Genomic DNA, 20912 nt, shown 5'->3' with positions numbered 1-20912 from the left:
TAGCTGCAAACCCAAGAGATCCCATGCAGCAGGGAGGACAAGGGAGGCCACAAGGTTCAGGAGCACCCAGAGGTACGTGCTGTAAAACAGACTCCCCAGATACAGTTTTGCCCCTCAGCAGGTCCCTTGTTGCAAAGGAACCCTGCTATATCTCCAAATTCAGGGAGAAAAAAAGTGAGTGGCAAAGATCCTAAGAGGTCTGAAAATTAAAAAATCCAAATATGGGTTTCATGCAGTACAGGAAAACACACACACATACAAAAAAGAAATCTGGAAAATAATATTTTTAATTTTTTTTTTGGAAGCTAAACTCAGGGTAAGACCCCCAATCCGATCCTTCCATGGCCTTGCCACAAGCTTTAAAAAAACCCATTATCTTAAGGAATACAACATTCTCATTTGCTTGGCTGGCTCTTCAGGCACAGTCCTCAGCCCCATCCTGCCCTCTGGAAAATGCTCTTGTGCAAGGAGAAAAATGAGATAGAAGACTGGTAACACTCATCAGGTCTGAGTTGGTTTGTTTTCTGCCTGTGTGTGTTTGGGAGGTCCCAAGAGATAGTGCAAGTTGACGCTGAGTAGGTGGATGACGATAGTGGTTACGGGTGGGCAAGTTTTTAGAATAAGAGTGGCAGGATAGAAGATAAGGGATACAATGGGCAATCGTAGGAATGCAGGGCAGGAAATGCATTGTGAATTAGTGTCGTGCCATGGGGGAAGATGTACATCATCTATCATCATCACTGTCAATGGTTAAAACTGATGTTGAAAGAAACATCAATCTATGACTGTCGTGGTTTAAGCCCAGCTAGCAATGAAGCCCCACACAGCTGCATGCTCACTCCCCCACCAGTGAGACTGGGGAGAGAATTGGAAGGGTGAAAGCCAGAGAACTCAGGGTTTGAGATGAAGTTAGTTTAATAAGGAAGGCAAAAGCCACGCACATAGGCAAAGAAAAGCAAGGAACTAATTTGTTGCTACTCATGGGCAGGCAGATATTCAGCCATTTCCAGAAGAGCAGGGCTCCATCATGTATAACAGTGATTTATGAAGATAAAAATGCCACCACTCCAAATGTTGTCTCCCACTTCCCCTTTCTTCCTCTCACTTTATATACTGAGCATGATGCCATAGGGTCTGGAATATCCCTTTAGTCAGTTGGGGTCACCTGTCTCGCCTGTGTCTCCTCCCAGTCTTCAGTGCACCCCCCAACTTCCTTTCCAGCGTGGCAGCATGAAAAGCAGAAAAGGCCTTGCTTCTGTTCAAACCCTGCTCAGCAATAACAAAAACACTTCCATATTGTCAACCCTGTGTTCAGCACAAGTCCAAAACACAGCCCCGAAAGAGCCACTATGAAGAAAATTAGCTCCACCTGTGCTGAAAACAGTATATTCCATGCCATTTACATCATGCTCAGGTCCCACACTCTCCAGTATGACCTCATTAACCTCCACACTCCTTTCAATTCTTTGATATAACACACAGATATTGTTCCCTTAGCCTGTGGACCACCCCTGCAAAATGTCCACATTATGTCCACAAAATGTCTGTTGAATTTATGCAGTCCATGACTTTGGGCTCCATCTGTTATGGTCACTCAGGACAGGAGAGGTGGTGTATGGGGGGAGTTACTGGGCACCAAAGCCAGCTCAGGTCGGGTCACTGCTGCACTGCAACAGCCTCTTGTAAGGCTTCTCCTCCGGTGGTTGGGTGGTTCCTCTTACAGTAATTCCTGAAACATACAACTCAAATCATAGCTTACAACAGTTTAAAGGCACATCCATTACAATCTCCACCCCATGTCCCCTGTGGGGTCATAACTCCTCCCAGCAAATTTGCTCCAGCATGAGCTTCTCACAGGGTCATGTCACACCCTCCTTCGGGCATCCCCCTGCTCCAGCGGGGGTCCTCTCCATGGGCTACAAATGTATCTCTGCTCTCTTGTGGACTCACCACCCATCCCAGTCCCTTCAGCTTGTGTTCACACTGGAGTTCCAGCCTGTCCACTACAGCAGTACAGAACACAGCAGCAATGCCTGGCCACTTGCCAACTCAGGCACATCACCATGGCTGTTATCAAAATGTTCCCAGGCACAACAGAGTGAGGTGATAAGCAGTGCAGCAGCAGTGAAAGTGAAAAGCAGACAATAATGAGTAAAATACAGGCAGGCAGGCAAGCCCGATGGAAGCAAAGGAGACTGCCCATTACTAGCTAAACAGCACATCAGATGTAAATTCAGTCTGCCACATCCCAATCAAATCTCTCCTTATCTCAAAGATTTTGAAACTCACATTGGGTGCCAAAAGAGGACAGACATGGTTTAACCCCAGCCAGCAATCAAGCCCCACACAGCTGCTCACTCACTCTCCCACCAGAGAGATCAGGGAGAGAATTTGAAGGGGAAAAGCCAGAGAACTCATGGGTTGAGATAAAGACTATTTAATATGGAAAGCAAAAGCCAAACACACAAGCAAAGAAAAACAAGGAACTAATTCACTTTTTTTTTCTTTCTTTTTTTTTCTTCCCATGGACAGGTATGTCCAGCCATTTCTAGAAGAGCAGGGCCTCATTTCACCTAACAGTGACTTGGGAAGACAAATGTAATCCCTTAAATTTCCCCTTCCTCCTTCTTCCCTCCACTTTGTATACTAAGCATTATGTCAGTATGGTCTGGAATACCCCTTTCGTCACTTTGGATCACCTGTGCTGGCTGTGTCTCTTCCCAATCTCCCATGCATCCCCAACTTCCTTTCCAGCATGGCAGTATGGAAAGCAGAGGATGCCTTGGCTCTGTGCAAGTCCTGCTCAGCAATAACAGGAACATTTCTGTATTATCAACCCTATGTTCAGCACATAGCCAAACCACAGCCCCATAAGAGCCACAGTGAAGAAAATGAATTCTGCTGCAGCTGGAACCAGCACGATAACTTTGTCTTAAAATGGTAAAACTAGAAAAGGACATCCTGAGAAGAGGTGAATGAGAGAATCACATTTAAGAAGCCAATTAAGCATCAGGCAAGGAAAGAAAACTCTCTTTTAATGGAATACAGTAACTCTATTAGCTGTCTTCAATGAAACTTGAGCTTGGGCTGTACTGGCTAATGTAAAGATACCCATGAAACCAAGTGCTTCATGAGCTTCTAGTGTTAGAGCTGGGGTGCTACACTATTTAGTCTTGTGACATGAACAAGCTCTATAAATGGTAAATTCTAATAGAGGGTGTTTATAAGTGTTGAAAAATATCTGACTGATCTGAAAATTGATTTTTTTCTGTTGGAAGCATTGGACTTTCTGCAGAAATTATCTGTGTCAGATATATATTTAGATATTTAGATAACTTCTGGAATTCCATTGTTTTGCTGACATTTTGCATCACTCCAGTGGTACTCATTATAAAACAATTGATGAGCACTAAATCAATGTAAGTTAGCTCCTGAGTCTATGATTCTGCATCCCTCGTGACTGTGGTAGTGGCCAATATGTCTAATTGCTTTCTAGAACAGAAAGTACACAGGAATGAACTGATTATGTACCAAAAACCAGACAAGATTCCAGGCAAATTACAGGACAGAAGTTGAGAGAAACAAGAAAAAAAACCAGGTTTTCATCCTTTACATTTTTACTTTTAATATTTGCAAAGGATTATTGTAAGTAAAGGATACTATTATAATAAATTATGTATAAGGAAAAAGCTTTAAAATCCCAAAATATTTTCCCTCCTAAATTTTGAAACATCCTACCCATTCATTTTACAAAGCATAGAACAGATCCCAGCAGAACATGAGTCATCTTTCAACCAGGCACACAAATAACCTACATTTGCAGCCATGCTTGTCCCAGATGGTAGGAGATTTTCAGCCTCAGGATGCAAGTTCAGACTACTGGAGGCCACACATGAGTGCATCATCTCCCTTCTTGCCCTGTATGAGTGTGTTCCTGTTTTGGGATTAGAATTACACAGTTGCAGAGTGGTGTCTCTGCTCTCTGTCTTCTTCTTACCATGCCCCACAGCACCTTTAATCTGCATATTAGGATGCCTGCTCTCATCAGAAAGTGGAAGAAAATGCCCCAAGGGAGACTTGCAACCATCAAACAGTGCATTATGAAACCTGAAGATAAAGAAGGTGAATTAAATTTTAATAAAGTAACTTCAGTAAAATTGCTTTCAGTTAATAGCTGAATGCCAAGAGTTGGTCAAATTCAGTTAAGTGGTTTGTAAGGCTGGAGGTGTGAGGTGCAGGGGAGGTTGACAGCCTCTGTCAGGATCCCATAAGATGTCCGCAGTGAGCCAGTGAAAGAACCAAAGATTCAGAGTTTAATTTTCCTGGTAGAGTGTTGTGGCACCCTGGGATATTTCAGCTGCAAGATGATTTGTAAGGGGTTTAATTGTGTCATGGGCAACCTATCTGCGATTGCTGAGGAAGCAAATGCTGCAGCTTGTCATTGGATCTCACAGTGAAGGAAGTGAAAGCAAATCTGGGTCAAAGCATATTTTGATGTTTTGTCTGTATTTTTCAGAGGCTGGGAAAGATCCTGCTGGAAAATTGCCTTTTTACACAAGCTGTCTTTACAGATCCTGGATATCGCTTCAACTTTTCGAGCACAACTGAAAGAATGTATGGACTGCAGAAAAAAAAAGGTTGATAGGAGGCACAGAAGCAAACAGCAGTTTTGCTGCAGATTAGAGCAGAGCAAAGCAGCACAGTATAAGCAACCAGCAGAAACGGCAACAACAGGAGGTCGTGAATGCTGGCAGTAGCTAATGGTAAACCTGGTGAGCAAACAGGTAGCAAATACAAGAACGGTGCTGGTAGCAAGAAGTAAATTGTAGGGGCATCCCTGATGGCAGGGACAAGGAATTCTGCTGACCTGAGATATTCTAGAACGTGGTTTTTTTGCAAGGGTCGTGGGTAAAAGGGCCTTGCCTTCAGCCACCAGCCTCGGCTGAAGGGAAGTCCCAAAGAGAGAGGGAGAAAGAACAGGAGAGTATGAACTAAGAGAGAAGGGAATGAGAGAGCAAGGTGGCAGGGGTCAGAGCGCAGCGAGAGAGAGCAAGAGTAGGGGGAAGTGTGAGAGGTAAGAGCAGTACAAACAGGGGAAAAGGACAGGGGTAAGACAGAGCAGTAAGAGAGGAGCAGTAAGAGAAGGTAAGGGAGTGAGGTCCTTGTTACAATACATTATATCTCCTTTTGTGATGAATATTCTAATTTACAGTGACCAACCAATATAAAACACAAAATCCTATAGAATCTACATACAGCCTATAATAACTACTACATTACCATACTGTGTTATATTTTAAACTCTAAAAACTGCTCTTTAGACTTTTCTGTTTTGCTACATTGACCTTTGGATTCCTTAGCCAGTAGAAAGGTATTGTTCCATCAAAAGGGATTCTCCTTCAGCTAGTTAGGCTATTGTTTTCAGGTTATATAGTAACTAAGACTCAGTATCCTACAACTCAAAGTAAGCTTTCATTTCTATTTCGATTATAGGTCTCATATTTTCAGAATCTTTTGCTAAGCAATCATATTTATAAGGTTTCCCTGATTCATCTTCCCCAACACTAAATAGAGTGTCCCTCAAAAAAAGCAATGTAAAGCACAGCTCCTTTGTCAGGGCTCAAATGGTGAACTATGAGGGGTTGGACTGTAAAGTATTCCAGGAACAATGATCAATACCTGCCACTTGGACATGTCCAGGCCTAGACTGGAAATGGAAATTGGATTTTCTCATTATCTTACAAACGTTCAGAACTGTAAGATTAGAACATGGTCAAGACTATAAGAAAATAAAAATAGCTTTACAGAAAAAAGCCCAAAGTCTATATAGTCTGATATTCCATTTCTGATGGAAGATGCTTTGAGAAAATGTGTGGAAAAGGGCAAGTGGGGAGGGACAAATTCCTGCCATGTCTTTCCTGTGAGTACCTTGCAGAAGGCTTAAATCTTCTAGAGGAAACAAATACGCACAGAGGCTATATTTGGATCTAATTATTCATTTTCACAAATATATTTAGGACAAGTAATATTATTCCTAGATCACTTTTTCCACAAATATTTCAACATGACCAATAGCTTCCCCTGCCTAGTTACTTATCAGAAAGGAGCCAATCAGAATAATCCACTGTAATTTATTAAGACTGACATCTTGTGGTAGTTTTTCTTATGACGCCTTCTGCCCGAATTTCTTAGGAAAGGCTGAACTTACCCCTTGGCTTAACCAGCTGCTGTACATTCTCTCTATGCTACTGAGGATGTTTTAGCCGCATGATTCTGAAAATTATTCAGTAACCCCACCAGGGAGCTGAGAAAAGAATTTATGCTGTATCAAAAGTAAATTCTCTTTTTTATTTCCCCCGCAGAGCTTTATAGTGTTGAATTGTTAATGCACAAAAGCATTCTTACCACTGCAATCACAGCCTCTTTAATTGTGTCTCTGCTTACATGATAATATCTATAATCTCAAATAATTTAAAAACTTTTAGTAATCCTATCCTAGAACACTAAGCAAACTTCAAGATGTTGATTAGAGCAACAAGAGAGTCTCCTTCAGTTGGAAAGCCTCTTTAATGATGTTTTGTCTTTTGTGAGTTAAAAGTTACCATGTCCAGCAGAATATATATAGTGAGACCTGCCTCTTGCATATATTGAGTAAAGACAGTTACTGGGACTCAGCTGTGCTCCTCAACGTTTCATCATGTATATTAGTGTGGTGCAAGGGTAAAAGATGCATATCCTATCTCTGCAAAATAGGATCCATTTCAGACAATACTATTTTTGCCAGTCCAAAGACTATAGAAATTGTCACATTATTTTTTTTAATCTCACAGATTGTATTCAAAGGCTCTATATTCACATTCTTCTTAATTTTAAAGTAGAAATTTCTTTCTTAGAGAGATGTTTGCAACTGGCAATGCGTTGATAAAAAGCTAGAAAGTAATTGGGATGTTTATCTGAAACTTTGCAATCTTCTGTTGGTACTTGATTAGCTTGTTTGTAGGCATCAACAATATCTGCAGGAAAGTGGTCTGGGATATCTAGGGGAGTCCACCTGTGTAGCATCAGCACCAAGTAACAGAGAAAGAGCAGAACAAGTATCTTCAGTTATTTTATCAAGTGAGGATAGATCAACCCTGTGTATGTTACTAACTCATTTATTTATTTGCTTGAGAAAAGAAAGGAGATTGCCTTCCTTAGAACTTTTCTGACTGACACAATGTTTCCTTGTCTCCTAGAAACTAAAAATAGCCCAGTTTTAATATACTCCCAAGATGAAAAATGAGTTGATTAGGACCAAATTAATAGATTTTTCTTGTCCTTCAAAACAAAATCAGTTCTAGAATGACAGAAAATAGTGTGAGCCTGAATGAATTTTAACAAAATTAACAAGGACCTGAAACAGGGAGAGACAGTGAAAACCTCAATATATCATAAACTTGAAATTTGCAGCAAATGGAACAAAATAATGGTTCCACTGTTCATTCGACATTTTTAGGTTGTTGTTCAGGATGTGACATAGTATTTAATTATTTTTCACCTTGTAGGTTTTCTTTTTCTGATCTCTGCTTTAGTGTAGTGATGATGAGTTACAGGATCTTAAATCATGTTGCTGAATTGAAAATATGCATGTTCTAGAAAAACAAGAGAATGTAAAGAAATGGCCATCATTACCTGGAGAAAAACCCCTCTCCTAATATCTGTACAGAGCTCCTGCTGCACAGAATAAAGGTGCAAACACAACTAACCAAAGAAGTGATAGTAAAAACATAACACCAAAAATAATCTTCCAGGAACAACATCACCAGCGTTAGAGAGACCAAGACAGGATGGTTATTGATTTCTTCCTGGCCAAGCAGGTGTTTAAACACTTGGCTTTTCCCTGATTCCACCTGGACTAATACGGAGAGAAGCATAATGATTAGCAGAAAAAAGCTTTATGTTTATATCTTACTTGCTCTTTGGTATTTTTTTTTCTTTAAAATGCTTTGTGCAGAAGACAGGTTTTACTAAAAGAAGAGTAATGATATTTTCCAAAAATGAGACATAGTCATAAGCTTTTCAAGCTCCTGTAAAGACAATGCAAACTTAAGGGCTATGGCATTCTGAAAATAGTTCAAAGTATTTTCACTCTAATCCTTGAGCACTCTGGATTTGTTTTGAGGCACATTAAAGCTTCCTTTTGAAAAATTAATGCAAGAGAGACGTAACACAAATATAGCAGAAATAGAACTGGTAGGATCTGCTTCAGACCAGGAGCCTGGGTGAATTAGACAAAGAGAAGGTTTAAAAATATATCTTCAAGCCTGGACATACTATTTTTGAGAAATTTCAGCAACCCAGCTTTAAGGAAATGCAGGTAGGCATCAAGTAGCATTCTCTGCTCTACAGAGAATAGAAATGGATGCTGCACAGGCCGTAACTGATGGTTCTTTAGTATAGAAATTTGACAGCATACATCACATGGGTCATAAAAATAGACAATAACATTTTAAACCTTATTTAAAAAAATATTATACCTCTTTTGCAGCCATGCCATATTATCAGAAAGAGAAACCAGGATTTAGTACAGTTCACACAGCAAAACAGCAAATAAATAAAAGGCGAGATATTTCAACAAGGTAGATAAAATAAAACCAGGAAAAGTGATGGGGAGTTTTTGTGATGTCCTGAGCCAACTTGTCAGTTGGCAGAATCAAAGCAGCTGTGGTGCTTTCAGGGCCCTCTCTGAGCAATTTTACCTCTTTGATGAAATTTCTTCATCCTAAAATGAAAAGAAACCCAGTCAAAGAATACACAGTTTGTACTTTTCTAGAACATGGTTTTCAACATTAGCTAGGGAACTATTATTAAATAGTTCCTAATTAACTAATATATTAAAATAATATATTAAAATGACTTCAAGAAATCCCATTAAGTGATTAAGTGATTAAAGCCAGCAACCTTTTACATAAGATCATATTACTAAAAAATAAGAAAAGGTATAGAAATAATAGATCTTATTTTGTGAATTTAAAAAGAATTATTATTGTAATTTATTATTAAGATAATAAATAAATATAAAATATTTCTATTGTTAATAATTAGTTCAGCCTTTATTAATATTGCTTTGGCATCTATAGCACAAAAAACGAGGATCAGAAATGAAATCTGAAATCAGCCAAGTTCACATTTCTTTTTACAGTGTTAATAAATGTAGAGACAATCCATATTGTTATTGTTATTGAATTTTAATCCAATTGACAAAAAAGTGGGGTTGCATTGATTGTTTTTAAGGTAGATATGCAAATTAAAAATGGATTTCCAGTACAAATAACACATAAAAGTGAAACAGTTTAAAGCTACATTATCTTACCCTCAATACTAATGATATCAAGGTGAAACGTAGATTTTGGAAACCAAAATATCTCTGGAAAAAGAACGATTCATGTACACATGTATGAAGTTTATCTATCCAATGACAAAAAATGTTGCTTGAAGTTTCCCTGTGGTAGCATTTTACATGGCCAGATATACTAAAACACAGCTGCATGGATTAGTGTATAGGACAGACATGAAGCTGTGTTAGCGCTGGAATTCTCAGAATGGATCCTCTGTTACTGTTTTCATTGGGATCATGCACAGTTCTCCGGCTGCAGTGCCTTCATCTAATTTCCTCAATTCCAATGAGTTATACACCCAGCAATAAGAACGGATCATTTACGGGATCACAGAATGGATCACAGGGCTGGAAAACTTCTCCTATATAAAAAGACTGAGAGAGTTGGGACTGTCTGTCCTGGAGAAGAGAAGGCTCAAGAGAGATCTGTGGCTTTGCAGCACCTAAAGGTGCTTGCAAGAAGGCTGGAGAGGGACTTTTCACAAGGGCATGTTGTGATAGGACAAGGGGGAAAGACCTTGAGCTGAAAGAGGACAGGTTTAGAATAGATATAGGAAAAAAATATTTACTGTGAGGACTGGAACAGGCTGCCCAGAGAAGTTGTGGATGTCCCATCCCTGGAGGTGTTCAAAAGCAGGCTGAATGGGGCTGTAAGAACCTTGGTCTAGTGGAAGGTGTCCCTGCCTATGGCAGGGTGCTGGAGCTAGATGACCTTTATGGTCTCATGTAATCCAAATCACACTTTGATTCTATGAAGACAAGCCCCCTCAAGAGCAGAGGGAAAGCACCATGCACATGTTGCCTGTGAATATCTTATGTTCTATGAAGGTAGCATGGAGAGGAGGAAGATAGTTGGAGATCTCTGTGAATTAAGCTGATCTCTACTACAATTCTGCAAAGGTCCTCACATATATACCTTCATCTTCATTGCAGGCAGTCCCAGCACAGTATATGCAGGCAGTTTTCAACCTTGGTCTGCTGGCACGTCCAGAGGAAGCTGACTCAGCCCACAAGGAGCACATGGCTGTTGGGAAAAATGGCTCCAAGCCACACTCCAAAGATGTGCTGACTCCTAAGACTGCAATGCAGTGGAGAAGAAAAACTCTGCTTGCAGAGCTGCTTCCAGGAAGAGCTCAGATTGCACTTAGAATTGACCGCTAGGGAATGGAATCAAGGCAAATGGAATTGCAGGAGGATCAACATTGGCCCATGCCCGTCTATCTGGAGTACCCCATAAAAATATCATACTCCTTTCAGATTTTTAGTTCATTACTTGATGAAACATGGACTACCATGCTATCTTGGTTTGTATCAGAAACAGTGTGGCCAGCAGAACCTGGGCAATGATGATACCCTTGCACTCAGCAATGGTGAGGCTGCACCTAGAATCCTGTGCTCAGTTTCAGACTCCTCACTACAAGGACATCAAGGTGCTGGAACAAGTCCAGAGAGTGGCAACAAAGTGGGTTAAGGGTCTGGAGTACAGTCTTATAAGGAATAGATGAGGGACTTGGGTTGTTTAGCCTGGGGAAAAGGAGGCTTGGGGGGACCTTATTGCTCTCTGCAACTACCTGAAAGGAGTAGGCCATGTGAGGCGTGGTCTCATCTCCCAAGTAACAAGAGATAGGATAAGAGCAAACAGATTCAAGTTGAATCAGAGGAGGTTTGGATGGGATATTAGGAGAAATTTCTTCATCAAAAGGGTTTTCAATCACTGGAACAAGTTTCCCAGGGAAGTTGAGTCATCACACCTGGAGGTATTTAAAAGCTGTGCAGTACTTAAGGACATGGTTTAGTGCTGGACATGGCAGTGTTGAGTTAATGGCTGGACTCAATGATCCAAGAGTTCTTTGCAGGCAAAAAAAAATAAAATTGTTTTTAAAAATCTGTTTCTAAGTATTTAATGATATTTTTCCTTTTTGCAGAGATTTGGTATTTTTTCCAAAGTAGTCCTGTCTCATAGTTTTCCTGCAAATGAATAGGGCCTGTTGAACTGAATCTGAGCAGAAACACTTTAATATTTTTGGGAAAAGGAGATAACAAACTATAGCTGAAATGCACTTTCCCACATACTGAATTTGTTCCTGTACTTTGGTGTTCTGTGATGACCAAAGTTACAGTTTAGGACTGGATGCTTGGGCTCAGCACTGTCCAGAGAAGGCTCTTTGTGACTAACTAGCAATCTAATGACAGAAAAGGTGTGAAAAAACCTGAGATCCGAAGTTTTCTAGGTCTTTATGCCAAAAATTTCTCCTTGCATTTAAACATAGAAAAATCAATATAAATTCCTCACATTTTATGTTGCAGCATAAAGTTCTTCTAATTTTTTTATGTCTTTATGAAGAATGTACAGAGGAAAAAACAGAGTGAAAGAGCTGAATGCATTTAGTTTTACATAGTACTGCATTCCATTTCTGACAACAATCTGTATTCCTCCCAATCCTGAAAACAAAATAATTTTTATCTCTGAAGAAAACTTTTCTTGTAGAAAAATAAATGCTGCAAGCACCAGTTTTAACTGTTAGGCATGGTATTATCTTTTTTGAAAAGAAACAGTCTACCTCTCATCCCCCGTGAGACTGCTCACAGTAATGAACTTGCTGTGCGATTCAAGGACAGTATTTCTTTCACAGGGCTGATAATTCGTTTGATTTGATTCACTGTGAAAGACAAGTTTGACCTATTGTGTGTAGGCAGTTGAACATGACATCTTCAGATATGTAAGTGCAAAGGACAGATATATTGAAGTTCCCCTTACTTCAGTACTGAAGGGAACTCTGCTGACTGCATTCAATGAGCAAATGACTAAAAGCCTAGGTGGTAAGTTGGGAACCATAATCTTTCCTTTTGATGTGAAATATTTCCTTGACATCAAGAAAATCAACAAAATTTGGAAGTATTGCTATACCTGTCATAGTGTAAAAAAATTAAGGTAATTTTACTACTTTCAGCTATTTTTACTCACCTGTAGTAAGACTTAGCCTTACGACAAGTGTCTCGCAAACACTTCCAAAGGCGTGTACTTCTAGTGCAATACCCATTTCTAAACTAGACAGAACTAGTTATCATGCAGAGGTGCCTAGTTTTCCACAGCAGCTAACATACGCATATATATATATATATATATATGTGACAGCTGCAACACCACTGGAAAAGAACACTGTTCAAGTAGAAATTTCCTGGGACATACTAAAAGCTCATAGGGTCAATCTGAGACTTTTTTTGGAATGATGAACTCTACCACAGAATAGTCTACTTTTCCAACGTGATCGATCCTGTGATTCTGTCCCGCTCAGGTGCGTTGGCAGCCCCATTCCCTGCCGTGGCTCGCGGGAAATAAGCCCGCGCGGGCAGGATCACCTGCCAGGGGCGGCTTCAAAAGGCAGCACTTTGTTATTTTTATCTGTAACAAGCAGACGTTTAAAGACCCATTTTCTACGAGCTTTGAAGATTCCTGCCCTCACGCCGCTCCCTCCCTCGGGGAAAGAGGCGACCTGAGGGAGCCGGCGGCCGCCCCCCGCCCCGCCCCGCGCATGCGCGCAGCCTCCGGCGGTGGCGGCGGCCTGGGCGGCCTCGGCGGCCTCGGCGCCGCCAGCGCCGCGATGGGCTGAGGGCAGGAGGCGGCGGCGGGGGCTGTCCGCGGCTCCGCGCTGGGCGCGCCGAGGATGGAGAGAGCCATGGAGCAGCTCAACCGGCTGACGAGGTCCCTGCGCCGCGCCCGCACCGTGGAGCTGCCGGACGGTAGGAGCGGGGCCCTGACGTAGCGGTGGGTCCCGGCGGCCTCCGCGCCCGGGCCGGCGGGGATGAGTCGAGGCGGCTGGGGAGAATTGGGAACGGGCTTCCGCTCTCCGCCGTGACAGGCTCTGTTTATATGTGGCGCTGACAGCGACAGCGGCGTTCCCTTCCTTCCCCCGCTGCCTCGCCGCCTCCGCCGCGGGGTGCGGGGGATCCCAGCCGGCTGCTGCCGCCCCTGAGCCCGGGCGAGTGGGTGGCCGAGGTGCCGGGCACCGGCTGTATTCGCTTTTAAATCCTTCGTCAGGTGCCTCGTCGGTGACAGGGTAGTGATGACAAGTCTTTGTGGGTTTTTTTGTTTTAAATTTTTTTTCCTGCCTATTTTTTTTTTTTTTGGTGGTGCTGAATTTTGTTTGAAAAGGTGTTGTAAGTCACTGTCACCCGTCACAACCTAATTTTGTGTCTCTAAACCACTTCACTTGCATGCTGGCTTCCCGTATCAGGATAGATTTGAACACAGAACTTCAGGCTCTTATGGCAAGTGGTTTGGTGTTCTAGCCAGGTCCAGCTTTTGGGAGGACTAACTTTAAAACTCTTGGATATGCAAAATTTCTGTTCCTCTGAGTCATGTGCTGTCACTGTACTTTCTTCAGTGTTTGCTTTTTTGGATGAGTCTTTGGGTGCCTGTCTGCCAGCTTTCATCTCCAGTGGTGGAGGAGAGGGAGTAATATTCTGTTTTCTCTGTGCATTCTGTTCCCTGTTTGGTGTACTCCTGAACTGTGCTACTACACCCTTCACTTATTGTCACTTGTCACAGTTCCAATGTCTTCCAGTGCGATTGCTCATAAAATTCACTTGACAGGCAAGTTTCAGGCAGATTTTGCTGCTGCTTGTAAGCCTTTGAATGGCAGCAGTGAAAATTGATGTAATACTATTAACTTAAGCTTAGACTTACAGAAATAATGGAGTAGCACCGGTTTAACTAATTGAAGATGCTAATTGAATAACGCTTTGTACAACCTGTGTCAGTTGGAGCTGCTTTAAATTTACTCCAGTACTAATGCAGGCAAATTGATACTGAATTTTGTCTGTTTTCTTCACATCTTAGGCATTTTTATCTTACACTTCAGAAGTAGTTATGTCTATGGACTGGCAGTGCAAGTGCAAGTCCTGAGACCTTTGGAACAAGTACTTCTATCACCCTGTAGTGCAGAAGGAATGTGAGTTCTATGCAATTCCTAGGAATTGTATGGAACAAATCAGTGAGACTGATTTGATAAATGAGATAAATGAGATAAATGAGTTGAGCACACTAAAGTCTCAAATCACATTCCAAGAAAGTCTCTGTTCAATGGCCATCCAACTTTGGGTCCATCTTAGCTCGGGTATCTCTTTTTTCTTGACCTTGGTGTTCCTTAGGTTCATGCAGGTCTGCCCAAGCTCTTCTTGAGAAGCAGGTTTGGCTTGTAGGATGTTCCAAACATGTGCTGACAGGATCAGCTTGGAATATTCCACACTGGTCTAGGATAATATGTAGTTTGGTGGCTTCTTGTGTGCTGTGTCTGGCCTCTTGAATTATGATCCCCCCCCCGCTCCCCATCGCATTTGAATAACCTTAATTCACATTTAATTTGAAAGATACATCCATCCTTAAAGTGAGAGTCATAGATCTCTCACAGGAAATGGAGATGTATGTTTGAATTTATTTATGCTGAAGAAGGCAATAAATCCACATATTGAACTATTGAACTTCCATTGCATGTGCCATTGTCATTAGGGTATTATGTGTAGTGCTGACACTGTAAGATTGTGGTCTCTGCCAACTTCACAACAATGTCTCTGAGGAAATAGAGTAGTAAGTGTATATTGCCAGGACAGGATTCTAGATGATGAATTTCAACTGTTTTTTCTTTTTTTTAGAGCTGGTCTTAATACCTGAGTCCAATGCCAGTGAATACCTTGAGCTTCCAAGTAGAACTTTTTTTATTAATCACTTTCCTGCAGTATCCTTCAACAATTGTTTTCTGGACACTTGAGAGGTTGACACAAATTTCTGGGTGCCATTATTAAGGCTCAGTGCCTGAAAAGCAGGTCTTGCAGCCCAAAGCTCTGACACTGCGTTTGGTGTGCCTTTTTTTGTCTTTACATAATCAAGATTTGAAATGCAAGCAAGTTAGATAGCAAATAAGTTTGGTGAGTCCATGAGGTGTATAATGCTTTTTCTCTACCTGCTTTCATGTAGTTTTTGTCTATTGGAGTTTTTTTATGACTACGGAAAATAACCACTAAAGGCAGGCATAAAAGCTCCTTAGTTCACTCTTAATTACTTCTGTGCAAAAAAATGTGCATGTGTTCCACAGTGTAATTTCTGTTAGTAGGATAGCAAAAGGGTTAGTTTTGTAACTGTGCTGTAAATGCCTACTACAGCCCAACTACGCTCGTGTTTAGCTATTGTCTTTTTCTAGATCACTATACTTGCAATATAGTTAAATTTAATTAGAATCAATATTAAGCATTTCAGTTCAGTGTGCTGATATATTTAAAAGTTTTTTTTTGGGTGTCATGTTTAAATTTAGTTGATGTTTTTTGTTTTATTTGAAAAGCTCTTCCCGCCAAGGTTGGTGGTGGTTTTTTTTTTTTTTTTTTTTACTTTTTGTGTACTGGGATCTAATCATGGATAGATTTTTAAGAAGTGCTCAAATATTTTTCACAATTGATATTTATTTTATTTCAGGACTCTTTTCTCTCTGTGTCCCCTCTCTCCCAGCTTGTTCTTCCCCCAGCTATCAAATTCTAGGGGTGTGTGTTGGACATGGAGTTTTCTGATGCTCACAGAACTCTGCTGTAAGGAACAATTTGTAGAGAGTTCAGACTTGAACTTGATGATGGTTGGTGACTCTCTGCAGTGTTTGATCATAATTTGGTGCTCTGAGAGGCTTGTGTCTCTTGCACCATGTGTTTGCTATAAGTGATGTTGATTTTTTTAGATTTTGTTTTAATTTTTTTTTATAGCTGATGAAATATGATTTGAATTTGACTTATCTCTGTTCATTTTTCAAACATAATAATAGATTAGTATTGCTTCTTTCTTTTGTTAGCTAGGGACACACAACTTCAGATAGCTGATAGCAATAATCTTGGAGCACTGTAGAACAATAATAACAACAAATAGCATAGCTGCAGCATGATAAGAGTTTCTTGGCTTCTACTTCATAACTCTGAAGAATCTTTAGTTAATATTCAGTAAATGTCACCTTGCTTACCCAGTGGAAATAGTGAATGTGTAGAGGCATGGTACGTAAAAGACATGAGATACTATGCTTATTTGAGATTGTTTTAATTGTTCCTGTTCTGATTGCTTTGTAACTTTGGATCAATGAAGGTGATGAGGAAAAGCTTGAAAAGACAAAATTTTGTAAGAACAGTCCTGTATTTCCATATCCTGAAACCATATACCTGGGTTCTCAGAAAGCATAGCCCCTCCTGTCATAAGTTGGTATCTACATGAACAATCTGTGGAGATTGTACTCTCAAAAATGGGTAGCTTGTTGAAGGGAAAAAATTATAATAATTGTCCATAATAAAAGAAAATAGTTGCATAATACTGTAATTATTATAATTATTATAAGTAAAAATATTTCAAGTTTTGTCAAATTTATCTTCTAAAAGTAGTATTTTACTTCAGGAAGTCTGTAAGTGGTCAAACAGGCTCATCACACCCATGCAGTGTGCTGGCATTTGCAGCAGTAGAGATGACAGAGACTGTGGCTGATTGTCGGTGTCTTCCCACCACTGATGTGGATCTTTGTGTCCTGGCCTTTTATCATTGTCTTCAAATGTGAAATGCAAAACTGATTAGAGATTAAAAATTAAAATGAAACTTATTGCACTCAGGTGTTCAAGTATAGAGACAAAATGGAGTGGTTAGGAAGTAATTTAAAGAAGTCACTACTACAAAATCATAGTCTCAGGACTATGGAAGTCACCTTGGAAGACAGGACTCTTCCTTCTCTTTAAAATTCAGTAGTTACATGTTTTTGTTTTGATTTGGTTTTTTTAAAGCACATTTCTTAAAAATTTGGATTGAATTAATAGAATTGTAAATTCAAAGAAATTGATGCTCCACTGAAAATTCTGTAATTTTACTTTGTGAAATAATAAAAAAAGCCACATTGAAATTTCACGTATTGCAATTGTGTTAATTCTCTTTCTATCTAATTATGATGGCTTTTTCTTTATAATGGAACTGTGTAAAAAGAGTATCTGTTGAATAGTGGACACTTGAAAAGGTAAATAGATGTTGCTAGATACCTCTTACATAGAACAAATGTATCTTTATGGTAACAGAATAATTTAATTTCTTCCCAGATAATGAGACTGCTGTCTATACACTGATGCCGATGGTGATGGCTGACCAGCACAGGTGAGAGCTTCTTTAAATTACCTTTTTTTTTAAGGTCTGAAAACCCCAGCATGTTCCTAAAGCACTCTCAGAAAGTCCTGCTGCTGAATGGCTGAGTTATGTTCTGATTTTAAGTTATCACTGACTGTGTGCATCCCAGCAGAGTTTTACCTGTTTTGATTTCTGCCATAGACCGGAACTGGGATATGTTCTGTTGAAGCACATAGGAAAATTTGTCCCAGGATAAGAACAAAAAATATTGTTTTGTAACCGTGTCTTAGCTCTGAGTGTGTATTTATGGATGACATAGAAGCTCTTAGTCTCATTAGACATCTCAGAAAGACATGGAATAAGAGTTGGACTATGAGATTGGTACTTCTGGAATTCTGCAGGTGAGCAGCTGTTCCTCTTAGTGAGTTGTTCTCAAAGCACTTGGAACATGGAGGCTTTAAAATGCCAGCTAAGTGGTGCTTCCTTCACATGAATTCTGCAGGGAAGCAGGCAGTAACTCATACTGAAACAGTAGGCTGTTTTTCCAGCCAGGATAAACATCTGTTCTGCTATGTAATATTTTGAGATTGCATGCAAGGGTTTTAAATTATGTGATCAGCCCATTGCTGCAAGTTGAAAGGTCCTATTTAATTTTTTTATTCTCATCTTGCAGCCTTCTACTTCATCATTATAATTTCACATATCAGTCTTCACTCTGAACTTTGCCTATGTTTGGGAAAACTGTTGAACATGTGGTTGGGGTGATCGTAATAAGGAAGAAAATGGGAATTTATATTTTGTTTAAACCAAAGCTGTTGAAACGCTTGTTTTTCATATTTATAAAGATGTGATTTGGTTGTTTGGTCTAATTCTTACTAGTTTACATTTGAAACAGTTTCCCAGTGTCACAGTTCATTTTTTATGTACAGTAAGAAGTGGAAAGGTGTTGTTAAACAGCAATGCTTAAATTGTTAAATTAAAAATGTTTTAATGCTTAAAAACTGTTTGATTTCTTAGTAATTAGTTGGAGAGAAAAGAAATAGAGATTGAATAAGAAATTTGTGTATAACTTACAATATAAAGTTTGCTTGGTTAATGTGAGCTATTTTAAAATTTATTTTTTTTTTTTTTTTTTCTGTTTGAAGGTCTGTCTCAGAGCTGCTCTCAAATTCAAAATTTGATGTGAATTATGCCTTTGGACGTGTGAAGAGAAGTTTGCTTCATATTGCAGCAAAGTAAGACTTACTTGAGTCCAGTCCAGAAGTTAACAATGAAAATATTGCCACAAATCTAAGGCACCAATGTAAGCTGGAGAACTCTGTAGTGTCAGTTAACATTTTGTTTTCACATTTTTTGTATCTTGTTTGTTCTTCCTAGTAATGTGCCTGCCTCATAAAGAGGACAGATTTTACACATGATATCAAATGGCTTTCCAAATTCCAGTGAAGGAAGTTTGGCTAGATACTTTTTTACCTTTCTGTGGAATCTCAAGTCTTTAGAAAAATGCAGCTGTGATGTGCATCCTGTATAGCTGGGTTACTCTTGCCTTTGTAGAGGTAGAGAACTCTTGTTTGCAAGTGCTGATTGGTTTTGAGCACTTGGATGTTTGTTGGGAAGCAGCTGTTCCAAAGTACTACTTGTGACTACAGATGAAGGGAATATAACTTGGGCACTCATTTCTAATAAATTTTGTATCCTGGATAGAGAGCTTAAGTGCAAATTTTGGTCTACATTATTTATGTTTGTATAGTTCTTCAATGGGGATAACTTTGTGTTATATGTAACTCTGCCAAGACACGTTAACATCGTATAAATAGAAATGAACCAGATAGTTTTTGACATGACCTTTCAGGAAACTAAACTTAAACTGATGAATGAATACTCTGTATTTGGCTCTCCTTTTAAATATCTTGAAAATTCATACATTTAAACTGTTAAAATAAAAGGCAAGGAAAAAAAAAGAAAAAAAGAAATAAAAAAAAGAGAAATAGTACTAGTGTTGCAGATATATAGCAGTATTTGGTCACCATAAAGGTGGAAATTCCAGCTTCTTAAACAGACTTTTAGAAATAACTGTTTCCCAGCTATTTCATCTCAGAATTACATATTGCTAATATAAAATTTACTTAAGGAAGTACTTAAAAAATGCAAACAAATTTTTAGCATACCCTTTAGAGGTATATTTGAAAATACACTGTCCTTACTGATTCAAAAGATACAAAAAGTTGTGTTACACGTAGTTTCTGGATTATCTTTTATCTTGACTTAGTTATTGGGTCACAGAGGGGTCATCAAGCTGCTGGTTTTGCAACATATTGTACAGTTAGTCTTCATTTCCTTTGGGTTGTTGTGTAGCAGTTCTGACATCGGGAGAATTTGTAAAAATGGAATAGCTGCTTGCGACAGATACAAAAATACTATTTTTATCTGTTCAATGAGCTCTTCCTCTTCAAGAGTTCAGGAGCAAGATAAACATGTAATGCAGTGTTTCTGTCTTATTAGTGACATTGGTTATCCTAAAGAGCTGCTATATTATGCAAAGCAAAAGAGATCAGCTCTTTATTACTGCTTCAAATTTAATAGCAAAGAAATATTTGTGTGAGTTTTAGAATTTTCCTGATATTCACTTTTAAATATACCTTCCGGACACCGAAGCATAACAAATCCCAAAATATTTAATGGAAAATTTAGTCCTGTTAGTAGATTAGAGATGAGGGAGGTGAGAGGAAATCAAAACCAAAACTTTTAAAACAGTTTATAGTTTAAAGAATGGCCGGTCTTAAAAACTCACTGTTGTCTTTTGAGGTCTTTGGAATCACAGAGAAGACTGGCATGTATCCATTGCTACAAATTATTTGATCACTTCTTGTTGCATTAAGTGACTTTAGTTTTGTATAGCCTCAACTATGAGCGTGTAAAACAATTTTATGTAAAGATGTTTTAGTGAGTGTGATCTGTACACAACATTGCTGCTGTCTTTATGCTAATTTAGATGTGTGAATATCCTTTTTAGAGATTTTCCCTTTCTTATTTTCTTCTTAGCTGTGGATCAGTTGAATGCCTTGTTCTATTATTAAAAAAAGGAGCAAATCCAAACTATCAGGACATCTCAGGATGTACTCCTCTCCATTTAGCAGCAAGGAATGGGTAAGTTTTTAAAATGCTTAAACTCTTAAAAAATTTTGTCCATAATGCACTTGAGCTGGAATGTTCTGTAATGTTTTTGTATAGTTCATAAAAACTCCTTTTATTTTCACTTTTGAAAATAGAGAACATGGAGATTAAAATCCTTACTTTAAATATTCATAGGATAATTTTTTATAAACAGTAAGTAAGGTCTGAAATGCCAATTCCAGTGCCAGTCATTTTAGTGTTTTCTGTTAATCAGGGGCCTAATGATTCTTACAATGT

At 39.3% G+C, this 20912-nt stretch overlaps 1 protein-coding gene and 1 long non-coding RNA gene across 4 annotated transcripts in view; one reads left to right on the top strand and one right to left on the bottom strand.

Moving 5' to 3' along the window:
- Positions 1–281: 281 nt before the first annotated feature.
- On the bottom strand, positions 282–2108 carry LOC136358404 (uncharacterized). The gene is made up of 2 exons (XR_010743085.1): positions 1954–2108; positions 282–1729 (listed from the first exon to the last, which is right to left on the bottom strand). It is a non-coding gene; the product is annotated as an uncharacterized lncRNA (long non-coding RNA).
- Positions 2109–12948: 10840 nt separating this feature from the next.
- Positions 12949–20912, top strand: part of HACE1 (HECT domain and ankyrin repeat containing E3 ubiquitin protein ligase 1) — a 49542-nt gene continuing 41578 nt past the window's right edge. For 2 of the 3 annotated variants that reach the window (XM_066315187.1, XM_066315186.1), the window contains exons 1-4: positions 12949–13117; positions 17477–17531; positions 18647–18736; positions 20544–20648. In XM_066315187.1, the coding sequence (XP_066171284.1) occupies positions 13042–13117; positions 17477–17531; positions 18647–18736; positions 20544–20648 (326 nt within the window). In that variant the 5' untranslated portion in view covers positions 12949–13041. Of the gene's footprint in view, positions 13118–17476; positions 17532–18646; positions 18805–20543; positions 20649–20912 lie in introns of those variants that run through there. The other variant, XM_066315188.1, reaches the window with a different exon arrangement.

The sequence above is a fragment of the Sylvia atricapilla genome, chromosome 3, assembly GCF_009819655.1.
Source record: "Sylvia atricapilla isolate bSylAtr1 chromosome 3, bSylAtr1.pri, whole genome shotgun sequence".
Taxonomy (NCBI): Eukaryota; Metazoa; Chordata; class Aves; order Passeriformes; family Sylviidae; genus Sylvia; species Sylvia atricapilla.
This window is presented reverse-complemented; position numbering and strand designations above follow the sequence as displayed.